General features: G+C 38.9%; 1 protein-coding gene across 1 annotated transcript in view; it reads right to left on the minus strand.

The window, feature by feature from the left end:
* Positions 1 to 19,666, minus strand: part of Cntnap2 (contactin associated protein 2) — a 1,965,545-nt gene that overhangs the window by 903,860 nt on the left and 1,042,019 nt on the right. Inside the window, exon 10 of the mRNA XM_034518882.2 lies at positions 13,026 to 13,197. Within this exon, the coding sequence (XP_034374773.1) occupies positions 13,026 to 13,197 (172 nt within the window). The remainder of the gene's footprint in view (positions 1 to 13,025; positions 13,198 to 19,666) is intronic.

Genomic DNA, 19,666 nt, shown 5'->3' on the forward strand with positions numbered 1-19,666 from the left:
AGATTGGTCCCCACAAATATACATTAAAAGCTCCATGCAGGGAAAGAGTGAGTGGGAGAAAAGTTATAATGTACTGACATGGAAGAAGAGGTGCTATGGAGAAGAACATACAGGGTCACAACCCTCTCCCCAAACCTTGTGCCATTTAACTTCTGACCTCTTTCCCAGATCTTTGGCCCACTGCCTTGCTTAGAAGTGTAAATTGAAACTCCTAAAAAGAAGCTGTGTTTGCAGAGGCTGACTGACTGATTAGAATTTCAGCTCTGTGGTAAGATTGGAATGTTGCAGGTTCAAGGGCTAATTACTTATCTTGGGGTAACTTTAGCCCCGCAAACAGCCATTTCTTTCCTAGTCATTCCTTGTCCACTTCTATATGAGAACTAATATTCTGTAACTAGTAAATACAAACCTTCAGAATCTATTGACTTAGCAGACCTACTGCCTTCGCCAACCCCAAAGCTGGCTATCAGATAGCATCTTAGTCCTATAGGAAAGCTTCCACCACCTCACTGTGCCTGCTTCTCTGATGTGCCCACCAATACATTTTAAACTTGCCTTGACTTTATTCTGTTAAGTAAGCTATGAAACTTCATAAAACTGACTCTATATTGAAACATGGAATTTGGCATTAATCTTTCTTCCCAGACTAGGGTCACTCAAAATTGCTAAAGAATAAACTATCCCTCATTCCTATTAAGATGGGAGCCATTTTTTTTTACATGATAGAATTGTACTCCCCCCTCCCCCTTTTTAAAACTAAACTGCTTGTTTATACTACTATCTGTGTTGTATTCCTGGCTCACTGCCTTGTTTGAGAACAGAACTTGGAAATCCCACTCTAATATTTGCCTGTGTACTATGAATGGAGGTAGGTGGAAGAATAGGGTTTTCTTCACAATTGTGTAGGGAAGGGTAAAAAGATGGACTTTCTCTGCCCATCCCAGCTCTGAATAAAAACACAGAGCGTCATACATATTAATGAAGCCTAGTACTTATGCTAGGCTTGTTCCCAGTTAGCTACTAACTCAGTTATTCTATTTATATTAATCTAAGTTCTGCCACTGGCTGGTTGCATCTCCTCAGTTTTATAAATTCATCTTCTTCCAGAGGTTGGTAGCAAATATCTCTTGCCACCCTCTTTCGCTGAAGGTGTCTGAAAGACCCACTTAACTATTCTGCCTCTTGCTATATGCCATAGGCTTTTTATTTTAACCAATCAGAAGGTACCTTAGACAGGAAAGGAAGGACAAAGACATCTTCACATGATGTACAAAACCATTATCCCTACAGACAGGTGTTTGTCCCTATTAATGTTTGGATATCATATAGATCAGTTTTACTTCAAGTCTTTTTAATCTACTCTGTTTGATAATTTTTGGTCAAATTAGTGGGGGTCTGGTTTGTATCTCTGACCCTTTGTGGAGACATGATTTTATGAATTGCCAAGAAGATTCTAAGTTCCCTATCTAGCAGGAGGCTCTCTGGCAAGGAACAAAGATACAATTGTCCTCTTAGTCTAAGTCGACCTGTCAATCACCTACACAAGACAACATCCCCAGGAAGCTGTCTATTTCAGAGATCTTAGAAATAGTACTTGGTCTACTTAAACAGGCAGGTCTCCTCTGTGAGAAAAATAAAACAGATAAGCAGAGGAAATAAGGAATAAAGAGTCAGCTTGCCTTGACCAGTTTCCCTTAATTTGAGAGCTGGCACCCTGACACCATCAGAGAGGGTGAAGCACAGAGTAGAGCAGAGTCTGACAACCATTTTTATAGTTGAAAGTGGGAAGGCAGAGGGGCATAGCTTTTCACTCCCAGAAACCCCTGCTAGATAAACTACTTTTTTTAAACTACTGGGTATAAAATAAATCAAACTGTCTGATTTTGCAAGCACTGGACTCCTGGGCATGTGGTGGGTGTTAGCTGTTTTCTGGGAATTCCGTGCGCAGCAGATTTCCTGTAACCTGGGGCTTGTTTTAGGTTTCCAGCTTTCAGGGAAGTTTTCTGTATACACTGATGCCTCTCTGGCCACTCCCTGCTCTCACCTCATGAGTGTAACACTCTGCAACAAACCTTATGTATCAAGAGTGCTCCATTTTGTTGTTTTCTCTGAATTCATTCAGTGGATGGAGAATGGCAGGCAAGGTCAAACCAAGATCCAAGTAAAAGCTGACAGCCCCAAATTAAGCACTCTGTGAATGAGAAAAGTCAAAGCTGGGTGGTGTCAAGAGTCCACCACTAATTTTTGTGTTAAGCTGGCGCTCAGGTCTGAGGACCCTGTGGGCCTTGTCTTTGAGTATTTTCTGAAGGCTGCTTCCAAAATGAATTCAAATCTCACTTGGAAAAGTGCTAGTTGGCTTAAATTCAGCCAGAATCTGTTCTGCCCAATCTGGTTTGGTAGCTTTGGATTTAGACAAGGTCAAAGTCATCTTATCCTCAGGATTAAAGGGGTACAAAGTTTCAGACAGGTCAAAACTTTCCAGAGAGACTGTCTCCCTGGACCCTTTGTATATATACTGTGCTAAGTGAAGGTAAGAGATAGATCTCTGGGGGTGGACTGGCTGAATGACGAAGGAAGTACCCAATGGAGGATGAAATATTTTCCATTGTAAAAGACGTGCTTCCACAGATGGACGCTGACCTAACTGAGGACATTCATATTTCTTAGAAAGAAGGATACAGCTCAGCCTGTGGATTTGTGGCCTTAGGCCAGCCTGAGGCAGCTGCTATTGAAGAGAAAGGAGGTTGCTGAAGCAGGGCAGAAGCCTGATACAGCTGTAATCAATATCTCATCCTTTCCATGTATACCCTATAACCAAGCTCAGCTTGAAAGTGTTCCCCAAGAGACACAGAAGATACCACATGTACTTATAAAGACTATGAAAGTGCTAAGATGACCAGCTAGTCCACATAATGGACTTGGAGTAAAGCAAGTATATGGCTTGTGTCTCTAGAGTCGCTAGTAACCAGGTTTATCCAGAACTAGTGCTTTCTCCAGATGTTGCACTCTGTGTGCTAAAAACAAGACTGTCTTGGGCAAAATAGGACAGTCATCAAAGTTGGGCCTCAACAGAGATCCTGGAATCTAAACAGACAAGTAGCCATGTCACAGTCCCGAACCCAGAAGGATCAGTTAGCACAGCCATGGGCATCAGGAACAGAATAGATTAGGTAGGCTCCAGAGCCTTGGAGTTTCTGGAAAGAATAGCCATTTAGAATTTTATAAGAGATGATATAGAGTCTGGATAGAAAATTAGGGAAATGTCAGGAACTGAGAAAAAAGAAATGCCTTTCTGGGATCTGGTTGCTGCTTCTTACAGACAGAGAATCAGTAATCCAAGCACAATTAATAACTTTTCAGGGCTTTCTCCATCCCCACCAGTTTTTTAGGAACCTCACCAAAAACATCATATACAAGGAAAAGATATACTCTCAACCCCCATTAAAATGAGAGTTGCCTCTTCATATTACAATGCCACCTAAGGTATCTCCAGAACCACCTTACTTATCTCCCTTTTCAAAAGAGAGAAAAGGAAAAGTTTCTTGGCAGTCCTTTAAAATGTAACTTGACAGTCATCAAAGAAGTAAATGTGGTTGCTGCTTAGACTACTGTGAGTTTCCCGTGAGGAACCAATTCCTACACTGTAAGTGTGTGTGTGTGTGTGTGTGTGTGTGTGTGTGTGTGTGTGTGTTTGTAGGGGTGTCTCACTCTTTTTTTGAGCACCTCTCTGTTTCTTAAACCTTGTGTATAGACCTATATTGAAGTAATATATATATTACTTCAATATATATATATATTATATATATATTCAATATATATATATATATTCAATATATATATAATAAATATATATATAATATATATATAATATATATATATTTGTGTGTGTTTGTGTGTGTGCATCATCATAAAATTATTAGCCTTGAGATTATTTTCTGCATCAAAGGCATCAATTAAGTTTGATTAGGGTCCAACTCAAGTCTTCAGGCTGCTGAGAATGGCACTGTGGAGGCAATGTCTCTGTCCCATCTCCAAGGACACTATTATTCCTAGGAGGAAGTTCTCCCAATGCTAGTCTTGGCCCAAGAGCCATACTGAGGCATCTGGGAAGACTAAAGTGGGGCAGTAGCTTGAAAGGGGACTGGGTATATAGTTAACAAAGGAAATAATTATGGAACCAGAAGGTATCTATTTGTTCAAGGGTTAATCTACTGGAAATTAGATTTAATTTATTCTGATACAGAATGTCACATGTTGTCTTTATCCAAGATACTGCATTAAAATTACTTTGTTGCTTCATGAAGAAACAAAGCCAAGGTCTCAGGGAAACACTCTATCACTGAGCCATACCAATAAACTGGGCCATAAATGACACATACGCTTTTGAAGAAGAACAACATCTCTCTCTAAACTGTGCTCATTAACTTCCTAAGAGAGCCAACCAACTTTTGAGATTTCTGATTATATGTATCTAACCCTTATCTAAATTCTCACATAGAATTTTATAAATTGAGCTGGAGAGATGCCTTAGTAATGAACGGTTCCTGGTGTACAATCATGAGGATCAGAGTTTAGATCTCAGCACCCACTTACTAAGCTTGTCACCCTGTTCACAACTTGAGAAGGGCAGAAACAGGAGGGTTGCTGAGGTTTGCTGGCTTCCAACCTAGCCAAAAAATTCTAAGACCTAGGTTCAGCAGAAGATTCTGCTTCTAAGAAATAGATGGAGATAGCAGAGGATGCCTGAGAGCTCCTTCTGGATTTTGCATATGTATTTTGGCTCATATGTTTGCATATGCTTATACAGACATAACTAATTTTTAAGCTCAAATGCTTATTCTTGTATTTCAAGGGGAAAATCTAATTGGGGAGATGTTCTTGAAAAGAAAGCACCAAACCAAAAAAGAAAATAAATGCTGGGTATGTGATTATGTACTTCTATCCAAAAATATAATAAAGACTTAATTGCTAACTCTGGAATAGGATCCAATCTATTTTGCAATATCCCGAGAGACTAATTTCGCAAGCTTTGGTTAACTTGGGGCATTCATTTCTATGCTTCCACTCTGTTCGGTCCAGAATATTTACTGGTTTTGTTTTATAATTTATGGGAGGGAAGTGCACTAAAAAGAACAAACATCATTCTACTGCTGTAACACCTTTAGTACTTTATATAGTCCTGTTAAAAGGCAGTTATTAGTTGAAGTAAAATAAGTTTGCTTTGGCCTTTAAATGGCTTTTTAGTCCCCAGGTTCCAGCCTCTGAGAGACATCAATGGGAAGCCACTTAACAGAATCTCAAATGAAAGTGTCCTGTTTCCTTTTGCTATTTCCAAACTTGGGAGTTTGTTTCCCCATACTCTCAGAAAAGAATGATTCAGGGTTGATTATTTTATAAGTACAGAATAGAAAGAAAGACAGACAGCATTGTGCTTTGATCAGAAATGTCCGCCATATCATCTCATGTATTTGAATACTTAGTCCCCAGCTGTGGCACTGTTTGTAAAAGCTGTAGAACCTTTAGTCAGGTTATAGGGCTTTGTTGAAGGAAGTTTGTCACTGGGGTGCCATTTGTGGTTCTATAGAGAGGCCATAGTTCCTGTTTTCCCTTTCCACTTTCCATGTGCAGGTGAAATGCAATCAGCTGGCCTCCATGCTCTGGTTGCCATGTCTTCCCTGGGCATGACAAACTGGCTCCCCTCTGGAATAGCTGGCCAGAGCAGGAGCAGGAGCAGGAGCAGGAGCAGGAGCAGGGCAGGAGCAGGAGCAGGAGCAGGAGCAGGAGCAGGAGCAGGAGCAGGAGCAGGAGCAGGAGCAGGAGCAGGAGCAGGAGCAGGAGCAGGAGCAGGAGCAGGAGCAGGAGCAGGAGCAGGAGCAGGAGCAGGAGCAGGAGCAGGAGCAGGAGCAGGAGCAGGAGCAGGAGCAGGAGCAGGAGCAGGAGCAGGAGCAGGAGCAGGAGCAGGAGCAGGAGCAGGAGCAGGAGCAGGAGCAGGAGCAGGAGCAGGAGCAGGAGCAGGAGCAGGAGCAGGAGCAGGAGCAGGAGCAGGAGCAGGAGCAGGAGCAGGAGCAGGAGCAGGAGCAGGAGCAGGAGCAGGAGCAGGAGCAGGAGCAGGAGCAGGAGCAGGAGCAGGAGCAGGAGCAGGAGCAGGAGCAGGAGCAGGAGCAGGAGCAGGAGCAGGAGCAGGAGCAGGAGCAGGAGCAGGAGCAGGAGAACAGGAGCAACCTTTCTCTTCAACGCTGTTTTGTTTGTTTGTTTGTGACCTGTTTTATTTTTGTGTTTTTTGTTTTGCTTTTAAAATCAGGGTATTCTAACATAGCAACAGAAAAGCAATGAACAACACAGAACTTTTGAGCACCTAGAAAAACCAAACTTGATTTATGTTACTATAAGTAAACATGGACTGAGGTATTTCTGTTTGCTTGCTTGCTTGCTTGCTTTCACAGAAACATGATGTAGGCACCTTGACCTGAGGCTTCTTGCCATTCAGCTTGAAGCATCATTGGAGGTTTTAAACAGGGGTGGCAGAATGGGGAAGGGGAGGAGAACACATCTGGATTAGAAAAACAAAGGATATAACTGCTTACTTCTGCTTATCTCTTGGTAACTAGAAAGTGTCCTTTCTCTGTTCCTCCTGGTGATAAAATAAAACACATCCCCTGGCAGCTGAGCTGAAGGCAGGCTGGAGGCTCAGGATACAAACCACATCCTTCAAACTGGACCATACTTATGGAGCAGATTCATCTTGCTAAGCCTAGTATGCTCACCGGCTGCTCTGATCAACTATTTTAACATTGCTTCTTTCTATCAGTTGTGTCCACAGAAAACAGTAACTCCACATGGACTCACAAGTCTGAAGAGAACCATATACTATAGTAGTAACTTTCCTAGTTGCCATTGATGGCCAATGTCATTCAGGACATTTTAGGGCTTACTCTAGTTTCTACCCATGCTTAGATAGTTCTCTGATGCCTACCCCTTTGCTCCCCCAGTTTAAGTTGCTTCCTGGTCTCCTCATGCTTCTTAATGGAGAGACAGAATGAGTGAATTCACTTTGGCTATTTCTGGACGTGCTTGTGTTTAGGTTATTATAAGGTTTTGGAAAGAAAATCAGAGTAAGTCAGTCAGGTAAAGATGTTTATTATCAGAAGTCAGCAGTACAAAGGCACTCGGGTGGATAAAACTTGTTAATGATGCAACAAAGAACAATGCTTAACTGTTGTACAGTTTTCATTATCTGAGATTAGTTTAGTAATCAAAGGTGTGAGCAAAGTCCTGTTCCTTGTGGGAAGGCTAGGCTGATTCCATGACAGACTTCAAATTGACAGTTAAGGAGACTAGGCCTAAGAACTGGGCAAGTCCAAGGAAGCCCAGGCAAATCAATTACTAATAGAAAAAACCCCAGGCTCCAGTCTTCATTTTCCAATAATTGTTCTGAAATGCCTAGAGAGAGAGAAAGCTAAAGCTCATCTAACCCAGAACTCCCATGTGCTTTAAATCAAGCCTGCGGGCTCTCTTGATAGTCTCTCTATTCTTGTCGTGAGAGACGCCAGCATGCTGGACTTCTGTTGAATGAAACACTCTTTGAGTTTATATAATATTTGAATCCAGGGTATCATCTTTTGGTGAATCATGGAACCTTGCACTTAGAAGCAGAATATCATGGAAAGGCAAGTGTCCAGACAGAAATTCTTGCTCCTATCCTGTGATCGTTGCCTGCTGACGTTTTAGGGACAAAGCTTGGGCCAGGGTAGCTCTCACAAGCCAAGCTTGGATGCCCTGCCTTATACAGGCTAATTAAAGAAACATAGTAACTGAAGAGCCAGGGGTGAAAAAGATTTTTTGGATATGGACACACAGGAAAGAGGAGAAAGCCCAGGTACTGCCGCTCTCATAATCTTTGGGGACTTAGCATGAGATTTGGGTTTCAATAGAGGAGAAGGAGTAGTTATAAGTAAACAGTCTTAATCAAGGAGGAGTTCTGCATATCACTGACTCCTTACTGTCAATGCTACAGCCTCTCCAGCAAGTTGTCATAAGAGTGTAGAATCTCTTTCCAGGAGACATAGCTCCCTCTTGGTTGGGAATACGGGCCCTAGCCTTGTCCTTTGTCCAGCATAATATTCTTAGGTAAACCTCAACTTCATTATAATCTGAGAGCCAAAAGGAGATGCACTAGTGTCTCTTGAGAATACCTCCACTCCTGCAATGATGGTTAAAATGAAAAGCAAAACATCAGAGACCTGCTGCAGTTAATGTGATACTGTCAGGCACCAAGCTTTGATGTGTAATACGAAGATACATATCTCATATATACATATATGCAACTGTTTTGGGTTTGTTTGTTTGTTTGTTTGGATTTTTTTGTTTGTTTGTTTTGTGTTTTTTACATTTCTACCCACACATCTAGAAGATGTGTCCCCTGTGAGGCAATTCTGGATTTATGACTTTTCTCTTCATTCCCCTTGATTAACCTTCTCTACTGTTGGAAAGGGGAAGTTCTTTTACTTACAAAGGATGAGTTTTTCTTTCTCTCATATTCTTCAGATACTACATCACAAACCCTCCTGACTCTACCTGCTAAATATCTTCAGAAATGAGAATGCCTTGCTTCCCCTTGCATCAGACATCATTTGCTATATTATGAAAATGGTCTTCTGATAAGGCTCCTACCACCAATATTTTCTCCTTCCACTGCCAAATCTACCATCTTGTAGTACAAATTAACGTGTCTCATTGTCCTATTCAGAACCCTGCAAGGGCTCCTTAACTCCCTCAGAATAGAAAATAAGTCTTTACAATAAATTATTAGCCTCCAGGAACTGGGTTTTAAATATTTACTTGCTTAAACTTGGTCTTGCTCTATAGTCAAAGATGGTCTTTGAGTTCAGGCCTCCCCTGTCTTATTTTCTGAGTTCTGGGCTTATGGTAAGGAGTACCATGCTAGAAAGGGCTGGATTCTGGGAGCACTCTTGTCTCTTTTCTTGCTGCCTTTGTCACCCTTCCAAACTTTTCACCATGGCTTACTTGAGATCTACTATCATACAGGTATCTTCAATGACCTAGCTCTCATTTGTGCATGGAATACTCTTTCCTTAAACCAGTAATATTTTACGATTTTTAGGTCTTGACCAAATTGCTGGGTTTTTTTTTTTTTTTCAAAAAATAATCTTATGTTTTGAAATTATAATATAATTACATAATTCCCCCTTTCTTTTCCTAATTCTAAGCCTTCCCATGTATTGCTCTGCTTGTTCTCTTTACATGCCATGGACACCAACCCCAACTCTAACTCTCTCTCTCTCTCTCTCTCTCTCTGTGTGTGTGTGTATGTGTGTGTACACATATGTATGTATCCATCTGTGTCATGTTCCTTGTCTGGGTATAATTTCAGAACTGACCATTGGGCATTGGATAAGCCATTGGTATGCTCTCAGTGCCTTCTTTTTAGTGAGTTTCACTCTGAGCAGCCCTGTTGTAACTGCACTGGAGACCTGGATCTAATAAATCTGCTCCCCTTGCCCTGTTTTCTTCTGTTCACTTAACATAGAATCTTCTAACTTATGGTATTATTTACTTTTAACTGTAGTTTACTGTCTATCCTTGTTCTCTTCTGCTAGAATGTAAGTTTCACATATGTATGGACTTTCATTTTGTTCACTGATTTATTTTGGTTCAGAGAACAGATCTGGGCATTTCATGTAGTCAGAAAGCATGCAGTAAGTGTATGGGCCTACAGTCTGGCCAAATGAATATTTTCATGATTCAGTGCTCCTTTCAGAAAACATGGACCAAGAAACATGCAAATGTCCACACAAAGAAAGAAATTTCAGTAGACTTTTCTGGAACATTCAATCATCCTCCCCATCCACTTCCCTGGCTTCTCATAATATACCATTACAGCAGCTGCTGACATACTCAGAGAGTGTAGAAATCCAGCAGAATTACTACGACAGCTCTTCTATTTTCTTACTCTGTGTTCTCATTTTTACCCTCACCCCCTTTAAAAATAACTCTAATAAGTCTGGCTAGAGTTTGAAAGGGGAAGCATGAGTCAGGATTTACTTCCTTAGGGAGAATTTGGGCAAATGGATGATAAATTGGTGTATATGGGGAAGCTGTAGAGCATCCGCTAGCAAGCAGATGTTACAGAGATGCGTTTTCACATTGCAGCTGCTGGAGTAGAGGCTAAGACTGTCCATTCCCTCATCTGGAAAGGCAGAGTGCTAGGGTCATGTTGTCAGCAGCTCTTCAATGAATTTGAATGAAATGAACACGACCTATATAACACGTAAGATACACATGGGACACTATAGTTTAGAATTTTTAACTGGGAACATTTTACATCAATAAAGGAGTTGATCTAACCAATTGACATTAGATTTGCATACTTTTTTTGCCCTTAAAAATGATATGGAACAGAAAATGTTTTTCATGATGTGAAGTGGATTAGGTTAACTAAGGTAGAAGACCCACATGTGGGCAGTGACATTCTATGACCTGGTCTCTAAATTAAGACTAAATTCAGCAGAGAAGGAACATTGGGTACCAGCATTCTCTTCTCTGTTTCCTGACACATGAGCAACACCTCCTGGTACTAGATCTCACCTTCACAGTGGACTGGCTCTATCTCGAGAATTGTGAGTTGAAAAAACACTTCCTTTCTTACATTGACTTCAACAGGTATTTTATTATAGCAACAAGCCAACCAACTAATACAGTTGTCATTCCAAGTGATTATTTGGACTATTTCAGAAAGCAAAGAATATAAACAGAGACAGGCTCAGTCTAGCACAAAGCTGCCAAATGTGGAAATGTATGTTCTCAGAATCTTCCCCACACTCTTCCTTGCCATGATCATGATCATGGGTAGTCTTTATTTTTTACTCAAATCTCATTCACACTTTGTGGGACAACAACACACTTCTATCTTCTTTACAGAAATTGCATAAAAAGTTCAACATCATCTGTCCTTCCTCTGCAAGAAACACTTTAAACAGGACATCTTTGGATGTGATGTTTAAAATGAAAGAGCAATACTTCTCATGTACAAAGCTGAGTGTAGGCAGTTCCACTGAAGTTACTGTCTCAGTAAAGCCACTGACATAGAAAAAGAACCAGGTATTAATGATTTCAATATTTGTGTAACTAGAAGAAATGTAATATGATTTTATAGAAAACATGTAGATGTCAAACCATCTAATGTCAGAAAAAAAGGGTCTCTGAATTATTCATCTTTTACTTTCTCTGGTTATTACTATCATGTACCTCAAACAGAAATAATGGCTAATATATTATGACTGTCTCCCAAATTAGGGAAATATTTCTGCCAAAATTGTTTTCTGTTCTATTTATACATGAACGCTGTAGTAGCAACACTCTCACAGGCATAACATAAACAGTTGTTCCTCTTTCTTTTGTTGTAAATACATCCAGACTTTAAAAAGTTATGTTCTATAGCCAACATAAGCCATAGCCACTATGAAGTGTAAGGTCCCATTTGCCTGACTTCCAACTTAAGATGATAGAAAATTGAATTTGCTTCATATTTGAACATTTTTGGTATTTGTGGGATACATTAGCTGTCTTTAATGGTTCCCTGAGGATTGTCACTAAACACTTAGAAACTTTGAACTCTGCATGAAGAGAGGTCAAACTGAGGCATAAGCATTGTCTTCTTGTCTTCTTTTGTCTATTTATTTTTATGTGTTTGTGACTGTGTGTATATGTATATATGTCACAAGAGGACATCAGATTTCTTGGAGCTAAAGCTATAGACATTGTGAGTTAACTGAAATGTGTACTGGGAACTGAACTCAGGTCCCCTGAAAGAACAGGAAGGACTCCTAACTGCTGAGATGTTTCTCTCAGCCTGTCTTATTTCAAAAATTAAAGGCAGTTTTCATGAACTTTCCTCTTATAAAATATGAAATTAATGAAATTAGTTTTCAGTGTAAGATAAACCATTCTCAAAAGATCTGAAACTGGCTGAGATAGCTGAGTTAATTCACTAGTTTAGCATTAACTTGTAATTACATGTAGTTTTTTCTCATGTAATTACATGAGACAAAGTATCTCAACGGGAAATGTCTTGAGCTCTAATGCAAAGCAAACTTTAGAAGTGGAGGATTTAGGATTTAGGAAATTGTATGTGATACTAATCATATTTCAGAGCAGCATTTTGCTTTTTTAGTCTGTGTGAATTCACATGCAGAAGAAGGCATGAGAGTAGGAGGGAGACTTGCAGAGAAGAAGAGTATTAGTGGGATAGGAAGTGGGAAAAGAGGGAGTAGGGGAGAAAACAACTAAAAATTATATAAATGTTTGAAGCTGTCAAACATGAAAAGAAAGTTTCTTCCTATATTTTCAAAACCCAATAAACATTAATTTATTATATAAAAACATATATATATATATATATATATATATATATATATATATATATATGTTTTACAAGAAGAATTTTTTCTAAGTAGCCTGTGTCAGTCTACTTTCATTTAGCATGAGTCTCTTATGATTACATCTGGCAAAAAATAATTGGTCTTCAGAAAGGACAAAGAACTGAGACTGAGAAAAAAAGAAAATCCGCTCCTTGGAAGCATTGTAGAAAATGTAACACTGACAGCTAAGGACAACTGAGGTTCCTACCATTGTCAAGTTGCTGTTTGCAGTACTGACTGCACAATGCCATGCTATATATGTACACAGAGACATATATACACATATACTCTGTGATACACATATATACAGATATATACATATACATGCACAGACACACAGACACATGTACCAAGCACATTATATATATATACATAAATATATACACAAAACACTACACACACGTATACATATATAAATGTTGTCTTTGATGATATCACAAATATGTAGGCATTCCAAACAGCAACCATTCATAAGCCCAGTTTTTGTATTTATGTTTATATTTTATGTTTATGTCTTTCCTTATTTCCAACAAGAATATGAATGTGTGAGGTCTATAACACTTAATGTAAGATGAACAAATGGCTTACCTGTCTATGATGGCACACATGTCAATGGTGACATTAGCAAAGCTTCCTGGCTTCCTCTGTGCCACTTCATATAAATTTACAAGCTGGTCATCTACTTGGATGAGCTGCATGCATCCTTGGAATGATGGCTGAAGGGCAGAGTGACTGGCATTGTTCATGTGGTTCAGAAATCCTGCAAAACAGAAAGAACAAAAAGGTCACAATGGGAATTCAACATGCTTTATTTGACCTCTCAGCCATTTGACTGGGCACAGCCATCTGACTAGTAATGGTGTTTCTTTGATTTTTGCTGATCTAGTAGAGAAGTGCTTGAGAATGAGAGATAGTTTTAAGTGAGAGTTAGGTTTGGGAGAAGGAGTTGAATGGCCCTATATGTTCATGTATTTGAGTGCTTATTTCCAAATTTGGTGGAACTATTTGGGAAAGATTAGAATGTGTCGCCTTGTTGGAGTAGGTATGGTCCTGAGTGTTCCTCAATCCAAATTTGCCTATTGGCAAATTTAAACTGTACTCATTAGTTTTAACCTATTTACTAATTCATTCTTTCTAATACTATATGGTTGGCAAAGACAGTCAATATATAAAAATGCCATTAAATGAATAAAAAAGTGAATATTGAAAAAAACAGAAGTTGGTTATTAAATAATTCTTTAAAATAAGGATATTTGATTAGCTATAGTTATAGTTTACTACAATAAAAAGCTCTTCTCTCACTTCCTTAACAAGTATCAATATGTAACTTCTAAAAACCATCATTTAAATTTTCTTTAATGTTTCATTTCAGAGGTACACATCAATTTTTCTTGTCATTGACTTAGTCCCTTTACAAAAATGCTGATTTTTCAATAAGTAGTCTACCAAGAATAATTGTATACATACAATGGGATTTCCACTTGTTTAATCATGATAAAATGGAGTGGATTTTAATGTCAAAACTCAGCAGGCAGAAAATACACAGCTGCAACTTTTGTGACTGTTCTTAGCAAGGCTATCATTGGGTTCAGCTTTTGGGGCTACTTAGGAGTCTACACATCCACATAAACTTGGGTGGATTTTGAAATGAGTAGTTATCTTCATGAGAACTCTTGTGAGACAGAACAGCTGCATAAATGCTCATTGCTTTCAACAGGGTGTGATTAAGTTCCCAAAACCAGACTTCAGCATCCACTCACAGCATTGTTCTGATTAGTCTTCATACATTTGGAGTCGGAAATTGTATCTTTTCATGCTCCTACATGAGATATATGCTAGCAAAGATAGTTATAGGAATAGCCACTATATTATCCCTAATACATAGACCTTTTTCTACCATTATCCTTAATACTTTTAAGAAAGATTCCATTGGCTCTTGTATGTAAGCATTCACATGCTTCTGTAGCATCTTTGGACCCTGAGTTTGGATGATAGTTTCTATAGACAACAGAACTCAAGTGGGGTAAGTTTGTGACTTTCACGGCCCATTTCACATCTGATATGTGAAATTCCTCATTTTGGCCATGAGGCAGTGTTGTGGGGAGGCCTATGAGAGATAGTAAAAAAATTCCATGACTGCAAATATGTTGTGTGACATGGATGGGGGTGGGGTGAAGACTGGGTTATTGGTACTTAACAATAAGATGAATAAATAACCTCTTGCTAGAAACAAATTACTATAAAACCCCCAAAGGGAAGTGTGAGTTAGCATAAAGAGCATTCAAAGAACTACTGGTAAAAGCCTGATATGTCATGGGGAGGCAGTTGGTAACAACATAAAGGAAAGAAATAGAAATGGCCCTGGAAATGAAAGCACATGGGATCCTTAATACACTGTAGGGCAAAGTTTATCAGCATTGCTCTCTGTCATAGTTAGAACTACCAAATGAAACATTATGATCAAAGTAACTGGGAGAGGAAAGAGCTTAATTGGCTTACACTACCAAATTATTGTCCATCATCTAAGGAAACCAGTGCATGAAGTGAAACATGGCAGGAAGCTGGAAGCAGGAGCTGATGCAGAGGCCATGGAAGAGTGTGGCTTACTGGCTTGCTCCACATAGCTTACTCAGTCTGCTTTCTTATAGAACCTAGGACCACTAACTCAGGGATGGTACCACCCACAATGGCCTTGGCCCTCTGTCATCAATCACTGATTAAGAAAATGCTCCACAGGCTTGCCTACAAGCCCTATCTAATGGAAACATTTTCTTATTTGAAGTTCCTTTCTTTCAGAGTTTAGCTTGTGTCAGGTTGACACAAGATTATCCAATACAGTGGCTATGGTAACACAAAAATGAAAAGAAATACTTAATAAGCTAGTCAAGGGTATCTCAGGATATTATTGAAAGTGTTATTTACTAAGCCAATTCAATCTGCCTGTCAAATTGATTAGTGTGAGCAGAACATTGCTGTGTCTGGGAGGACTTTTTCAGAGAGAGGAAGACCCAATGTGAGTGTGGATAGTACCCTCTCACAGACTGGGGAGAGTACTAGATAGAAGAGTAAGGCAAGCTGGCCTTAGCAGAATTCCAAGTGAGTTGCCAGGCCACCAGGGACAGAAGCCTGTGAAGCAATGAGTGTAATATGACTTTTTTTCCTTCAAGTTGTTCAGTTTCGGTACCTTCTCCTAGTGGTGAACATTGACAAACACAAGCTAAAACCAACTCTTAGCTATAAAGAAGCCAGGGCTCGATGCATCTCACAGCAAAATTTGTCTTCATTCCATTTTACTCAGACAGTGGGCAATGTATGAATGAAGAAATTGCTTCTAAAACAATGATCACATACCAAGAAATATCATCTAGTGAAGACAAGGAAATATGATGGTGAAATCTTTGCCAAGGCCTCAGACATATGTGAGGTAATGCGCTAGGAAACAATCCATGAAAGAAAAGACTTTCTCAGCAGCTACCCCATACACTTCCAGACCCCAAACAAGAGCATTTCTTATGCTCTTAGAGGTATTTTGCTTAGTAGGTTAGGAGCTCATGGCTGCTTATCTCTATGAGAATATAGATGGACTTTCTATTAAATGACTATTTTGAAGCATTTATTATTTATCTTTTATGTCATTGCTTTTTAAAAAAATTGTATTTTCAGTGTGTGTGTATGTGTGCATGTGTGTGTTTGCCTGTGCCTGTGTGTGTGCTTGTGTGTGTGTGTGTGTGTGTATGTGTTATAACCATACCATGTTGTATATATTGAGGTCGAAGGACAGTTTGTGAAATCAGTTCTTTCCTTCTACTATTTATTTGTTTGTTTGTTTGTTTATTTAATGGATGTGAGTACACTGTCGTTCTCTTCTGGCACACCAGAAGAGGGCATCAGATCATATTATAGATGGTTGTGAGCCACCATGTGGTTGCTGGGAATTGAACTCAGGACCTCTGGAAGAGCAGTCTGTGCTCTTAACCACTGAGCCACCTCTCCAGTCCTCTTTCCTTCTATTATATGGATCCTGGGGACCAAGCTCAGATTGCCAAACTTAGCAGCAGACACATTTATCCACAAAGGCATTTTTCTAGAACTCTTTGTATTTTAGAAACATGGCCTTGAACTCCTTTTCTTCTTATCTCCACTTCTCCTAAATGTGGTGATATGATATTCTTCTTCATCAGAAAACAAATGAAAAACATCAGGGATCCCATTGATTTTAATTTTTTGGACATTGACATTAACAGTAACGCCAACAACTTTGACCAATATGTACTAAAATAGTCAGAGAGCATAAATGCAAAAAAGTAAAAATAAAAATAAAAATAAAAATAAAAATAAAAAACCTTTTAGACTATACCTTATGGTGGGAATAAAAGAAATTGAAAACATGGACTACCTATTAAGAAGAAGAGAAGGAGGAAGAGAAGGAAATAACTCAATGTGGCTGAACAAATAAATGAAGATCAAAGAGTTGTGGGAAATCAGTAGGTCTTGGAATTACCAAAAAGTGCCCAACCTGATTTCTAAAACAATACAGACCAGTGATTTCAGTCTGGCTTGACTTAAGCAAGGCTCGAAAGCTTACACACAGATAATCTAATGAAACACAACTTTGGACTTCAGAAGAGAGGTGCACTTTATGCATGTAAAAGAAATGAATAATCATGGGAAAAAAAGGATAAAACCTTAACTCCATCTTCAAGATGGAGTTATCACATTATAGTTATATTATTGATTGCCTCTAGAATACTCTACTCCCACTCTGAACCAGCTCTAACTGAGTGGAAAAAAGAAAAGACTGCAGAATATTTACATATGGGTTATGATTACTGAGCTGGATGAAAACATTCTTGAGTTCTACAAGCTAACAATGTGTTATAATGACCACATGGATCTGGATCATTCTCAGTCTTGAGTTAATCTGGGAAAGCACCCTCACACACCCCCTGGATCCCTGTGCCTATACTATAACTGTTTGGTTCTTTACTCTTAGGTTCAGCTTTCTGCTCTATGTTTAGGAGATAATAACACTTTACCTGACTTGAAGTCCATTCAGTTTATTCTTCACACTGACAAAGTCATTCAGTGTATGTTCAAGGCTTTGAAAATTAAATTCAGAAATACATCAGCGAAAAACATGCTGACATTTGTTCTGACATTACAATGCCAATGTAAACAGTTGCAAGTTATATTGTTAATCTGATTGAACAGAATAAGAAAAAAAAGACAGTAGGCACAAGGGTTTGGAATTTAAATGGCTGAGGAACACTGTTTTTCTATTATATGTTTTAAAGTTAAAGGATGTTAGAGAGTTTAACGAGAGGCTGGGAGAGCACTACAGCGAAAGCCTGGAAGAATGAATCAAATGTTTACCAATCACTGCCTATTCAAGCTTTCGGAGTAAAACATTCAAAAATATATTCAGCAGCAGCAGCAGACCAAGAGCCCTAGGAAGGGCATGAGGGGCTGTTTACAAGTAACATGGAGTTAAAAGGAGCAAGGAAGACATTACCTTGTGTGGTTGGGACAGTGGGTGTGGTATATGTTAATTGTGTCAATACATTAATACATGGAGGATAGAATGAGTCTGGTCTCAATGGTACAGACAGAGGTATAAATTCAGAACGTGAGAAATACTGCATGTACTCTGTGGGCTTCGGTAGGAATTTAATTCATGAGTGTGAATTTGTGGTTTTCTATATACATAGCTAGATAATACAAGTCAATTTAGATTGAAGTGGATTTGGTCAAAACATAGTTGGTTCCTACCATCTAAAGAGAAACAGTCTAAGAAGGAATGCATACTCCTACATACCAGATGTGGTTCATCAAGACTAGGGTCCCATAGAGAAACGACAGCTGATGAGATTTGGGCAGGAAAAACATATAATGAGTTTAGAATATTGTATGAAAAACTAGTGACATGGTAGGAATTAGAGAAAGAATTGCAGAGCTGTTTCAGAATGACATGAAGCAGTTATTGCTGCCCAATTTCACAATTTGAGAATAAAATTTATATTTTATCAATTGTTAAAAATGATGGGAAATATTAAGTAAAATCCAAATCTATGCATAAATGAATATGTAAAGTGAATTAATACATATGGAAAAGATCAGAGAGACCTCTCTTTACAGCCTGGTAACTTACAATGTAAAAGGATAATGGAGTTTGAAAGTCATCCTTTGACAACCCTCGTATTAGTAATGAGTTAGGCGGTAGATGTCAGTAGAGGCTGCAATAAAAGCTGGATCAGAGACCATAGACCCCGAGGTCTCTTTAGAACAGCCATTGGAGCTGCACATGTGGCTGTACAGCTTTAACCTCAATGCCATGACTGTGGAGACAGGCACATGTATCTGAGTTCAAGGACAGCCTGGTCAAGTTTGCAAGTTCTAAGTCAGTCAGAGCTACATAGTGAGATGCTGGCTTTTAAAGGGTGTCATAGAAACAGCAAGATTCATCAGTTTACAGGTGAGAAACTTGTGAGACTGATTTGTCACCAAACTATCAAAAGCATTACTATACTGCTAGGACCAATGGACACTGTAGGTTATTTGACAGGATGCAAAGTAGGAGAATAAACACAGACTTCAGTGTTTCTGCAAAAATTCATTTGCATTTCTTTGTAATGTCAGACCAAAGAAAACAAGTTCTATCTACAGAGGCTAACTTGAGCTACTCAGAGATGATGAGCTCTGACAAGCAATCCAGAATCTAGTTTTGCTTTGCAGGGACCAGAAAAGTAGGAGGGTGGAGAGAAGGTGGTCTTGGCCTGGTCCTTTGTTATAAAGGACATTATTAGAGAACTGGAGAACCCACATGTGGACTTGTTATTCTGGTGGCCCTTGAGCTCTTCCTAATTTTTTTTATATAAATTTCAAGTTATTTTGGAAACAGAAACTAATATTAAATATTTGTGTCATCTGAGAACCCGTTTTAGATTAAATTTATTCCACATTAATCTGTATTCAATTCTCATGGATTTTAAATGATAATTTTCGTCCTAAAGCTAATGATAGATTTTAGCTCCTGGAAGTAAATCTAATACTTCTTAGAGACCTTGACATGCCATTTGACCAGCAGATGAATATTCCACATACTCTGGTTTCTCAAAACAGATGTTATCTGTTTTGAGACCAATTATTGTACAAGATAATTTTCTTATACTTATTAGTTGGCTTACTATTATTTTGTTTTTTTTTTTTTAATCAGGATCATGGTGATCCAT

Source organism: Arvicanthis niloticus, chromosome 15 (genome assembly GCF_011762505.2).
Source record: "Arvicanthis niloticus isolate mArvNil1 chromosome 15, mArvNil1.pat.X, whole genome shotgun sequence".
Lineage (NCBI taxonomy): Eukaryota > Metazoa > Chordata > Mammalia > Rodentia > Muridae > Arvicanthis > Arvicanthis niloticus.